The sequence below is a fragment of the Sceloporus occidentalis genome, unplaced genomic scaffold, assembly GCF_023333645.1.
Source record: "Sceloporus occidentalis isolate IW3139 unplaced genomic scaffold, rSceOcc1.0.p SCAF_114, whole genome shotgun sequence".
NCBI lineage: Eukaryota > Metazoa > Chordata > Lepidosauria > Squamata > Phrynosomatidae > Sceloporus > Sceloporus occidentalis.
Window position 1 is genome coordinate 763915 of NW_028317094.1, and position 12921 is coordinate 776835.

The 12921-nt window shown below is 46.1% G+C and overlaps 1 protein-coding gene across 1 annotated transcript; it reads right to left on the bottom strand.

Moving 5' to 3' along the window:
* Positions 1-6222: 6222 nt before the first annotated feature.
* LOC149282440 (uncharacterized) lies at positions 6223-12042 on the bottom strand. Its single transcript, XM_089498186.1, has 3 exons — positions 11883-12042; positions 10925-11045; positions 6223-7174 (listed from the first exon to the last, which is right to left on the bottom strand). The coding sequence occupies exons 1-3, from the start codon at positions 11955-11957 to the stop codon at positions 6456-6458; spliced, it is 915 nt and encodes a 304-aa protein (XP_089354312.1). The 5' UTR covers positions 11958-12042; the 3' UTR covers positions 6223-6455.
* Between the last annotated feature and the right edge of the window lie 879 nt (positions 12043-12921).

A 12921-nucleotide genomic window follows, 5' to 3' on the forward strand; every position in this document is an offset into this window, starting at 1 on the left:
CCTCCATACCTGGATTAGGATCTCCAGCATTACACAGCTCTGTCTTATCTGGATTCAGCTTCATTCTGTTTTTTTCTCATCCAGCCCATTACTTCTTCAAGACATTCATTCAGAGGGGAGATGCCTTTCTTAGTTGACGCTGAAGTCCGGGACATGGAGAGATATATCTGGGATTCCTCAGCATACTGATAACACCCCATGCCATGTCTCCAGATGATCTCTCCCAGCAGCTTCATGTTTATGTGTCCTAAGGAACATCAGATTTAAGCTCCCTCTTAGAGGACCAACTATCCCCAAGAATCTCCATCTAGAATTTGCCCAAGAGATAGGACCAGAACCACTGCAATGCATTGCCTTCTCGTCCCCAGTTCCTTCAGACGTTCAAGAAAGATGCCATGGTTGATGGTATCGAAGGACCCTGAGAGATCCAAAAGCACCAGCAGGGTTGCACTTCCCCTGTCCATACTCAAGCGGAGATAATCTACTAAGGCGACCATAACAGTCTCGACTCCATATCCCATCCTGAAGCCAATTTGAAATGGGTCTAGATAATCTGTTTCATCCAAGACCACGTGGAGTTGAAGAGCAACAGCTTTCTCAATCACCTTGTTTAGAAATGGAAGATGGGAGACCGGTCTGTATTTGTTCATGTCCAAGGGATTTAGGGAGGGCTTTTTCAGAAGCGGCTGTACCACCGCTTCATTTATGGAAGATGGAAAATAGCCCTCCCTCAGAGATGCATCTATGATATATCTCAGGTGAGTCCTAAGTGCATCTCCTCCTTGGATGACTAGCCATGAAGGGCAAGGGTTGAGAGGGCAAGTTGTCTTCTTCACACTTCCAAGGAGCTTGTCCATGTCTTCAGTACTCACAGATTTAAATTGATCCAGGATGATCCCATTCACAGAGTCACTGGACACCTCACCTATAGCATTAGCAATAATGTCAGCATCCAAGTTGGCTCTTATCTGAGAGATTTTATTTGCAAAATGGTCATTTAAAGCATCACAGTGAGCTGTGGAAGGCTCTAATAATGGGTTCTGGGGGGGAGTGCCTGAGTCAGGTCCCAGATTCCCCCCTCCTCCCCCCAAGACCCCAGAGAAAACTCCCCCCCCCAAATAATGTTGTTTCCAATGCTATTGAAGCCAAATCTTCTCCAAATGAGGCATCAGAAGGGAGGGACTCTCCTCTGCCCCACTTTCCAGGATGGAGGGGGCTCCTCAAAGCCTTTTTTTTTATCTTTGGACCCCCCTCCATGGTCATGCCTGTCTCCAATGGTCCCCCTTCCCTCTCTTCTCATGATAACCCCCAAGTTCCAGGGCCCCAAGGAATCCCCCGAGGAGGGGGCAGGGAAGGAAAGAGGGCCGCCTGCGTTTTGGTTGGGGAGAGAAGAGGGGATTCCTTCTTCTTATACACTGGTGCCTCGGGTTACGAAATTAATTCGTTCCGCCATTCCTTTCGTAACCCGAAAATTTCGTAACCCGAAACACTTTTTCCATTGAAAATAACTAATGCGTTCTATGACCTCAGACTGAACCTGCAAGTGAAAACAAAGGTACAATAGAGGCCTATTAAGCTAAGTACCCTACAATACAATGTAATGCAAAGTTGCCTGAGGCACTAAAGAGCTTAAGAATGACTTGCAGGTCCATTCTAAAGTTTCTAAAGGATAAAGAAAAAAAGTTTTTGACTTATCTTTGCTGGTCCTGGCATCTCAGAGTGAGGCAGGAGGAGGAGGAGGAGGAGGGGGTGGCAGCCAAAAAACCAAATTTAAACCAATTTAACCAATTCAACCAATTCAACCAATTTAACCAATTCAACCAATTTAACCAATTCAACCAATTTAACCAATTCAACCAATTTAACCAATTCAACCAATTTAACAAAGTTAACCATTTTAACAAAGTTAACCATTTTAACAAAGTTAACCATTTTAACAACATTTTTTTTTAAATTGGTGTTTTTTTTAAGGGTCATCAGCACCTTTGCCCTTCTTGGATGACGGTTCTCCCTCTTTTGTGAAGAACTGGTCCAAGGATGTCTGCTTTTGCCGGGCCTTAAGCAAGTTCCTAAAATGGCTAAGGCAGACATTATCAAAATGGGCAATGGCATGGCTGGTTAACACCTTCTCAGGGTGATGCTTCTCAACATAAGAAGACACATTGTGGAATTGCCACAAAATGTCTTTCATTTCTGCCGTTGGCAAAAATGCCCCCGCCGCCTCCTCCTCCTGGCCCCTGTCAAAATGGAGCACGTCCTCATCCACGGCCGAGTGTTGCATGGCCGCCAAGGCCTTCAGGTCCTCTGTTGTGAGGTCCTCACTGTGCTTCTCAATGAGTTCCTCCACGTCCTCGTCGTCCACGTCAAGTCCCAGGGACCTTGCGATGGAGACAATCTCAGTCACCTCTTCTTCACCTGGCTCAGCACCCTCGGTCTGTGACCCTTCCAAGGAAGAAGCATCAAGCCACAGCTTCCTCCACGCAGCAATCAGGTTGCGCCTGGTGATCTCCTGCCAGGCCAAGTCCACCATCTTCAAGCACACGACGATATCAAAATGCTGCTTCCAGAACTCTCGCAGGGTCAGCTGTGTGCTCTCCGTTACATCAAAACACCGCTTGAAGAGGTGCTTGGTGTAGATCTTTTTGAAGTTGGCAATGACCTGCTGGTCCATGGGTTGCAAGAGGGAGGTCGTGTTGGGCGGCAGAAACTGGACCTTGATGAAGGAGAACTCAGCAAGGATGTCCTTTTCCAGGCCAGGCGGGTGCGCAGGAGCATTGTCCAAGAGGAGGAGGCACTTCAAGGGCAAATCCTCTTCCTCCAGGTACCGCTTCACAGTCAGGGCGAAGACACTGTTGATCCACTCCACGAAAAGGAGGCGTGTGACCCATGCGCGGCCATTGGAACGCCACATCACTGGCAACCTGTCCTTTTGAATGTTGTGTGCCTTGAAGGCCCTTGGATTTTCGGAGTGGTACACCAACAGGGGCTTGATCTTACAGTCCCCGCTGGCATTCGCACACAACGCAAGTGTGAAGCGGTCCTTCATAGGCTTGTGGCCTGGCAATCTCCTCTCCTCCTGGGTGATGTAGGTGCGGCGAGGTATCTTCTTCCAGAAGAGGCCCGTCTCGTCGCAATTGAACACTTGCTGCGGGACGTAGCCTTCCTCCTCCACCATGGCCTTGAACTTGATGACAAATGCTTCGGCGGCCTGGTGGTCTGCGCTGGACGCCTCGCCGTGACGGACGACAGAGTGGATCCCGGTCCTCCTTTTGAACCTTTCAAACCAGCCACGTGAGGCTTTGAATTCCGGGGTGGCTGGCTCCTCCTGGGAAGAAGTTCCTTCGCCTGCCTCCTTGCTGGCCAGGTCTTCAAAAATGGTGGTGGCCTTCTCACAGATGACCGAGGTGGTCACAGTGTCCCCGGCTCGCTCCTTTTCTTTAATCCAGAGGAGCAGCAGGCGCTCCATCTCCTCGTGCTTTGGTATCCTCTGCTTGGCAATCGTAGTCACGCCTTTCGCAGGAGCCACAACGGCTCTGATGGCCTCCTTCTGCTTGAGGACAGTGCCAATTGTCGAAGGGTTTCTTCCATACTCCTTGGCAATGTCCACCAAGTGCACGCCCCTCTCATGCTTGGCGATGATTTCCTTCTTGTCCTCCAAGGACAAGGGAGCCCTCTTCTTTTTGTCACCGCCGCTTTTATCTGTGGCTTTCTTGGGAGCCATAGCTCAAGCCTAAAAAGGACAAAAGGCACAGGCACTGAGCAAAAGCCACAATTGGAAACCACCCCCACCCCCAAGGTCACACTCTCTGGCCCGCATCAAATCAAGGCCAAACATGCAAAACTCACATCCCACACTTTGAAAACATCACAGCCATGAGCAAAGCACCCCAGAACCCAAACCCAAAGGCCAAAACCCCCAAATCTGAAAATGCAACCCCAAAGTCACACTCGCTGGCCCGCATCAAATCAAGGCCAAACATGCAAAACTCACATCCCACACTTTGAAAACATCACAGCCATGACCAAACCACCCCAGAACCCAAACCCAAAGGCCAAAACCCCCAAATCTGAAAATGCAACCCCAAAGTCACACTCTCTGGCCCGCATCAAATCAAGGCCAAACATGCAAAACTCACATCCCACACTTTGAAAACATCACAGCCATGAGCAAAGCACCCCAGAACACAAACCCAAAGGCCAAAACCCCCAAATCTGAAAATGCAACCCCAAAGTCACACTCTGTGGCCCGCATCAAATCAAGGCCAAACATGCAAAACTCTCACCCCACACTTTGAAAACATCACAGCCATGAGCAAAGCACCCCAGAACACAAACCCAAAGGCCAAAACCCCCAAATCTGAAAATGCAACCCCAAAGTCACACTCTCTGGCCCACATCAAATCAAGGCCAAACATGCAAAACTCTCACCCCACACTTTGAAAACATCACAGCCATGAGCAAAGCACCCCAGAACACAAACCCAAAGGCCAAAACCCCCAAATCTGAAAATGCAACCCCAAAGTCACACTCTCTGGCCCGCATCAAATCAAGGCCAAACATGCAAAACTCACATCCCACACTTTGAAAACATCACAGTCATGAGCAAAGCACCCCAGAACACAAACCCAAAGGCCAAAAACCCCAAATCTGAAAATGCAACCCCAAAGTCACACTCTCTGGCCCACATCAAATCAAGGCCAAACATGCAAAACTCACACCCCACACTTTGAAAACATGAGCAAAGCACCCCACCACCCCACAGCAAAAGCATGGTCACACTGTCTCACCCCACAAGAAGAAGGTAGAAATCCATCCACCTACCTGTAGAGAAATTCCTGATGGCAGGTCTTGATCCGAAGTGTACACCTGGCACTGTACACGTACTGTACAGTACAAAGCCAGAACAAGTCCAAAGGCAGAAAGCCAGAAAAAGTCCAAACCTCCACTGGAACCAAGAGTTAGAGTTCAGAACCAACTCTTCCTCTCCAGTCCACAAGGCCAGACAAAGAGGGCAGATCAATGGAAGCCGGCTTTTGTTTCTGAAGCCAGGCCACCCCCCCCCAATTTCGTTAGCCAATCCAGATGATCAGCTTGATTTCTCAAGCCAATCACTACTGCTAACGAAATTCAAAATTCGCACCAAAGCTAACCCCTAACCCAGCCCCCTTAGCTTTCCGTTAGCACTTTTCCGTTAGCCTATAGCTGCACTTTGCAGCATTTGAATTTCGCGCCGAAATGTATTTCGTAACCTGAAAAATATTTCGTAACCCGAAACAGTTTTTGCCAATCCAACTTTTTCGTATCCCGGAAATTTCGTAACCCGATCATTTCGTATCCCGAGGTACCAGTGTAATCCCCAAGCCCCCCTCCCCCCGAAGACATTCCAGCCATTCCTCTGAACAAAGAATGGTTTCCCCCCATTTCCATCCTTCCTTCCCTCAGAACAGAGTGTGAGGGCAGCAATGGCTTTAGGGCTGAGACTGTGCATGCGCACATACATCCAAAGACCCCTTCTGATCATGCGCAGGGATCACCAGGGCTTTACTGCTCCTGCTGTTTATTCCATTGGCGGCCTTTGAGGGAAGGGAAGGAGTGTGCGGGGGTTCAGCAACCTCCCTTTCCTTCCTTATTTTGAGGGCACTTCGAAGAGGCCACAATGGAGCCCAGGAAAGGCAAGAAAGGAAGGCTCTGCATTGGAAATAAAGTCTATGTATACTGTATACTGTATGTATGTAGATATAATACACACACACACACACACACAAACACACATATATACATATATATAAATGTATGTGTGTTTGCCTCTGCTGTTCTTATAGCTGGGAATGGAGATGATGGCTGAGGAGAGAAGAAAGGGTAAATTTTGGGCAAATGCAGAACTTCTGTACACCAATGAGTCCAGTCTGTTGAAACAACAAAGAATTTTATTGAGAACACATAGTCAGATATTCAGCGTTTACGTCAGAACTGCCCACTCCAATCCAAACAATACATTAAAACCCCCAAACCTAAAACTCCACCCTCTTAAAACCTAGCCCCCACCTTCAATTCCCACAGTCTAGCCCCCACAGGTAACAAGCCCCCCTTTGCCAATCCCAGAAACTAGCCACCTTCCTGTTAATATCAGCCTCCACTTTCTTCAGCCAACATCCCACAAATTCCAAACGCTATCATTCCCAAAACTATTCTAACCAACTGCAACAAATCCCATCCCCCCATTTAGCTAACTTATACCACGAAACACAATCCCCAGCCAAAGTTACAACCCAAAACAATTATCTATCCTATTAGCAATTAAAACCTAAATCTAACAAAATACAATTTTAAAACATAAACAGACATATGGACAGAAAAACAAAATCACAAGGGCCTTTTCTTAGCACAGCAGGATTGCAAATATATTTTTTGTATTCCTTATTGACAAAAATAATGTTAGTTCACTGCTGGCATTTTTATGGCTTCTCTCCAGTGTGGATTCTTTGATGTCTCACTTGGTGTGACTTTGAAGTAAAACATTTCTCACAATGCTGGCATTTGTATGGCTTCTCTCCAGTGTGGAGTCTCTGATGTGTCACTAGGAATGACTTGCGAGAAAAACATTTGCCACAATGCTGGCATTTGTATGGCTTCTCTCCTGTGTGGACTCTTTGATGTCTCACTAGGTCTGACTTCTGAGAAAGACATTTCCCACAATGCTGGCATTTGTATGGCTTCTCTCCAGTGTGGACTCTTTGATGTCTCACTAGGTCTGACTTCTGAGAAAGACATTTCCCACAATGCTGGCATTTGTATGGCTTCTCTCCTGTGTGGACTCTCTGATGTGTCACTAGGTGTGACTTCATAGAAAAACATTTGCCACAATGCTGGCATTTGTTTGGCTTCTCTCCTGTGTGGACTCTCTGATGTGTCACTAGGTGTGACTTCATAGAAAAACATTTGCCACAATGCTGGCATTTGTATGGCTTCTCTCCTGTGTGGACTCTCTGATGTGTCACTAGGTGTGACTTCATAGAAAAACATTTGCCACAATGCTGGCATTTGTATGGCTTCTCTCCTGTGTGGACCCTTCGATGCATGACAAGGATTGACTTGTAAGCAAAATGTCTCCCACAATGCTGGCATTTTTGTGACTTCTTTCCTGTGTGGATTCTCTCATGACTCAAATATTTTTCTGTAAAGAAGCACAGTGACAGATAAGACTGAAAATCAGCGTTAAGGGAGGAGGGTGTTACCCATGATTTAGCCCTCATTAACCCCTCCTTATTAGAGATTAAATTAAGAGTTTCTGTTAGTAACCCAAGGATGACCGTACTACTTATGCCCCTAAATCCATGGAACAATTGTATCCTTATTTATAGGAGTTAACAAAGAAGAGATTGGAGGGGGACTTAAGGGAATCACTGGAAGCAGATAGTCAGAAAAAGGAATGTTGCAGAAATATTCTATTAAACATGTGGAGAAATAGTTTGATTGGCAAGTGGCATTATATCCTGTGAGACTGCCATAAAGTCCTGAGTCAGAGACCAAGGCATGATGGAAGCTAACTGCAGAGGTCCCTTCATGCTGTGTGGCACCAGGAGATGACTCACAACCAATACAGTATACAGCTCACATGTGGATTGGTGTGGATTAGAGTTGTGTGTACAAGAGATGGTGAAGTTGATGGAAGTCAGAGAGGAGAGCTTGCAAATAATTGTATTATTAGGAGCAGGTAACTGTTAAAGTTGCCAGATATTGGGCATCTGCGATTATTTGTAGCAGATATTTTTTTTGGAACAGATGTAGAAACACCCATGTAATATCTTGAAATAATTATGACCAAGAGTCAGGTTATTACATTTTTATACAACTTCCATTTTGGAATCAATAGGATTGTATACGGTGTTTTCTGCACTATATCCATTTGACTGTTCTGTTTTATATGAATCATTTTAGAAGTTTGAAGTTAATGAGTGGGTTGCCACTATAAACACTATAAACACGCCATGTGCAGCTTGTATTCTGCTTGAAATGTTATATAACTCAGCTTGGGAGATACTCGATTAGGATACAACTTTCTAAGCAACCGTGCCAAAGCTACTATTTTAAGTCTATATGTCTCAAAGTTATTTGGGACAATTTTTACCTGCCAGGTTTAGGATTTCATTTTATGGATTGATGTTTACCCTTATTGCTACAATACAAATTACTTCTTGTGATGCTTTGTGTGTTTTTCAAGCTAGGCGATCCTGGCTTTGCTCCTGCCTTCCCCTCCTGGATCCCAGAGGCCTGATCCCCTTCCTTTTCTCCTTCCGCTCTCCAACCCTGCCTCTTGCCCATCTGCACTGCTTTACCATTTGACCTTCAGCATCTCTTCCCTGCCTTTCTGTTTTTCACATTGCCTCCATCTCTCTATCACAGACACACATCCACAGAGTGTGATGCACAAAAGGGACCCTTTGAGGCTCATTTCTTGAGAAAGGCAAGACAATCAATATACAACTAATACATTAGGAAAGGCAGAACAAGGAGTCTGGGACCTGGTTTCTGATGTTAGTGAGGGTCAAGTGTGAGGGATGAGCCTTAAAACAACCTTAAGGCATCTCTAAGACAGAGATGGACTACTGTTGGGAAGTGGGGTGGTCACATTGGACCCCAGGGGATCTCAGGGGAAACCCCAAATTGTGTTGCCTAAAAATATGGTATAATGTTTTGCCCTTCAATATACCACAGCATCCCTTTGTGGAAGTGGAGGCCATTTTGCCTCTCTGAGCTATTGCAGGGCCAAGGGAGGCCTTTTTCCCATGAAGCCTCTCCAGAGCCTCAAAAGGCTGGAAGAGGGGCCACAAAAGCCAGGAAACTTGCTCAGGAATGGGCTGAGGACCATTTAGGGGCAAAAAGCATTCATCTCCATGGCTCCTTCCCACAAAATTCCAGAATTGGCAGTTTAGGATTCGATATTGAGAATCCTTACAAAGCGGAGAACAATAGTGCCTCACTAAAACTAGAAATTCCAAGATTCCACAGGAAGTTGTTATGACAATTAAATTACGTGTGAAAGGGAACTAGGAATGGTAGTAGAGCACAAGTTGAACATGTGTCAACAGTGTTATGCAGCAGCTAAAAAGGCCAATGTGATCCTAGGCTGTATCAATAGGAGTATAGTGTCAAGATCAAGGGAAGTAATAGTTCCACTCTATTCTGTTTTGGTCAGGGCTCACTTGCAATAATCCTGTGTCCAGTTCTGGGCACCACAATTCAAATAGATGTTGAGAAGCTGGAGCATGTCCAGAAGAAGGAAACCAAAATGGTGAATGGTCTGGAAACCATGCTCTCTGAGGAATGACTTAGGGAGCAGGATACGTTTAGCTTGGAGAAGAGAAGGTTAAGAGTGGATATGACAGCCCTGTTCAAGTATTTGAAGAGATACTGAGTATGGAGCAAACTTGCTTTCTGCTGCTCTAGAACAAAGGACACAGAACAATGGACGCAAGTGTTAGGAAGGATCGAATCAGGGGAATTTAATTAGCTCAAATTTACAAGAGGCGTGTCCTAACAACGCACGCAGCGGATTGGGTCCCTATGTGTATACCAGAGGTCATATAGTCCAACCCCAAGAAACAGAGACTGCAATGTCAATGAGTTGCAATTAAAATATAAACATTTATTAAAGCCACACAACCAAAAAGGGATCACACACGCACATGCACATTCAATGCTAAAGCAAGGGAGGGGAAGAGTTGGGGGTAAAGGAGAAAGGATAGAGGCACCGTTGAAATATTTACCTTAGGAGTCTTCTCCAAGCGACAGATGTGAGGGATGTTGGTAAGTGAACACGGCAGCGGGGAACACAAAGCAAGCGGCAACCGCGATGGCTAGGAGCTAAGTTCCAGCGGGCTAAGCTAACAAGAGGCCCGAAAGAGACAGTGGGCTTTGGCTTGCCTAAGTGATTTCAGCAGGGCGCAGTGCCCAAGAGAGCTCCGGAACGATTGCTCGACAGAGTTGAGGTTTGGAACTGTAGCTCAGAAAGCCCAAAGGAGGGCTGGAATCTGGGTCTTATTTATACTGCAAAACGTATCCTTAGGCTATAGCTACCTGCGGAACAAAGGTCTTCATGGCTATCTATTGACTAAGACTAAAGTTAAACAATGGATACACAAAAGTGTCTGCCACTTCTTTGGGAGAAGACTACAATGTAGATGGCTGGGTACTTAATACCATCAGTAGGTGAGGCAAACTTCCTTTGTCCTCATTCAGGTTGCCTGCGACAATGGCAACTCCCAGAACTGGTTTTAAAGGTTTAAATCTACCTTTCTGCTTTAGCCATGGCCTGCTAGGCTTGTCTGGCTACGTGGTCAGCTCGCTTTTGGGATAATGGCGGCTGTGATGGGGTCAGTCAGGGGTCATGATTTTTGATCGCTTGGTACCCAAAATTTATATAAATCCAAACTCGATCACACAAGCCACAGGAAAAAGGGTTCCACCAAAATATTAGGAGGAACTTCCTGACAATAAGAGCTATTCAACAGTGGAATATACTGCATCAGAGCATGGTGGCATCGCATTATGGTTGTTATTATTATTATTAATTTCAAATTAATGGACATGGAACAATGGATGCAAGCCACAGGGACAAGAGATTCCACTTAAGCTTTAGGAGGAACTTCCTGAGAGTAAGAGCTCGTCAAAAGTAGAATATACTCCCTCAGAGTTTGGTGGAGTCTCTTTCTTTGGAGGTCTTTAAACAGAGGCTGGATGGCCATCTCTTGGGGGTGCTTTGAATGTCTATTCCTGCATGGCAGAAGATTGAACCGGATGCTCCTTGTGGTCTATTTCAACTCTTTGATTTTATAATTCTAAAGTGGAATCATAGCACTCTGACAGTGAATTATGAAAGGGCCCTCAGTCTTCAAAGGAAGTGAAATGTATTCAGGTTCCTTACCCACAGAGGCTACATTTCCATAATTCTCCATCATCACATAACTGTATATCAGTCTCTGTTTCTTCGTTAACAGTTTCCATTCCTCCTCAGTGAAATATACAGCCACATCCGCAAAGGTCACCTGCAATAGAAAATAGCCCTCATCCAGAGAGTGACTAAACAAAAGGGGAGGAAAGCACATGGTGCATCCAAATATTATTTCAACACTTCAGAATTCAGTCCAGGAAATAAACTTTAAATTCTGCAAGACAGCAAAAAGCTACAGCCTTTGACATCCAGTTTGTCTTGAATCCTTTCAATATAATATACAATATGATAAACAATATAATTTCGGCCATTTCTGGAATATTATTGATTGATTAACATACTGGCTATTCCAACATGTATATTAGTTTTCATTTAGCCATATTTCACCTAATTTCAGAGGCAAATTTCATTTTTAAAAAACAGTTCTGGGGAGTACTCTGGGCTTCAGGGCCACTGGGCCCACCCTCAATTTAAGCCCAGAGATATTCTTCCATATCATCCAGCATTTCACAGATGGGGAAAGCAACACACATGTGGACAAGCAACACCAGAAGTGGGTCAAGATGGCCAAAGTTGTTAATGATAAAGATCACACAAGCGAGAAAGGGTACAGCATTTTGCTTTTGGCTCAGACTCCTGGCAAGGGCAAGACCCTGCCCCCTTCTCTCCTCCCCTCTCCCCTCTTTTGCATTGATGGGCTGTAGACTCTTTTGAACCTGGAATGCACTTTGCAGCAACTGAACTGACCTGAGGAGAAAGGAGGAAATGGGAGGAGGAGAGTGAAATAGGACATTTCCTAAGCCCCTGAAAAAATGAGGAGACAGAGGATTAACCAGGACTCTCTCTGCCAAACTGGGACAGTATCTTCTTCCCTTGCTTTCATGATCCAGCCCAGACACAGATGAAAATAACAGTCAGGATGGCAACTTACCAAAGAGCTGTTAACCCTCGGCAGCCTCTTTCTGTTGGAGCCCAGCTCCGTCTGCTTGGCCTTTGTGTTGGCCATCAGGTGGGCAGGGGGATCCTGGTGGCCCTGCACTTTGGTCACTTCCAGCAAACAATGTCCCAACGCTGTGTACAAGGGAATCGCGATGAAGTTCCTGAGAAAAAAGACCAGGGTAAGGCTTGGTTTAGCAAGAAACCCTGCAGCAGTCAGACACAGAGAAGAGCATCCTGCTGATGACATATGCAGGTAACATATGCCTCCTTTGGGCCGATGTAGAGGTGACCATCCCCTTCCTCCGTCTGCACCAAACAAAACCCCCTGGACCTAGCACAGACTCACTGCAGCTCCCCTACACAACAACATGCCTTGTGAGAGTAGCTGGGGATCAGGAGATGGGGAATTGGAAAGGGTCCTGACTATATCCTCATAGCCGGATGTGAAATGAGTGCATTATCTGCTGAAACCTGCAGAGGTCCACAATGCCCTCAGAGGAAGATTTCTTCATTTTGCTTCTGACTACAGAAACACAGCTGGATGCTTCTCTAATACCTCACACCAACACTCTCACCAGGCATGGAATGGCTATGCGGGATGGCTTCCACAACTGTATGGTAGGATCTGGGTCACTGAATGGCCAGTTGCAGTCTGATTCCACTCGGAGCAACACTGGAGCATAGAGGGTTTTGCTGGGTCAGGCTGTCTGGCCTGGTGATTCCTCATTCTCCCAGTGGCCAAACCAGTAGAACTCTATATGCTCCAGTGTTTCTCTGGGTGGAATGAGTCTACAAATGGCCCTTCTCCAGGGAGGCCCCCAGTCAAGAAGGGCAGGAAAGGAGCTCTCTCTTCTCAGGCTGCTCCCCTTCCATGGGATCCAGCCCTTCTCCCAGGATCAGGGGGCACCAGAGGATTGAGCTGATGGAAAGGGAGCACCCAATTCCCATGGCAGCCTTCTGCATGCAGAGAAGTCACAATTCTGATAGTGTCTTTGCCCATGTGGAGAGTACCCATTTTCCACACTGTTGCC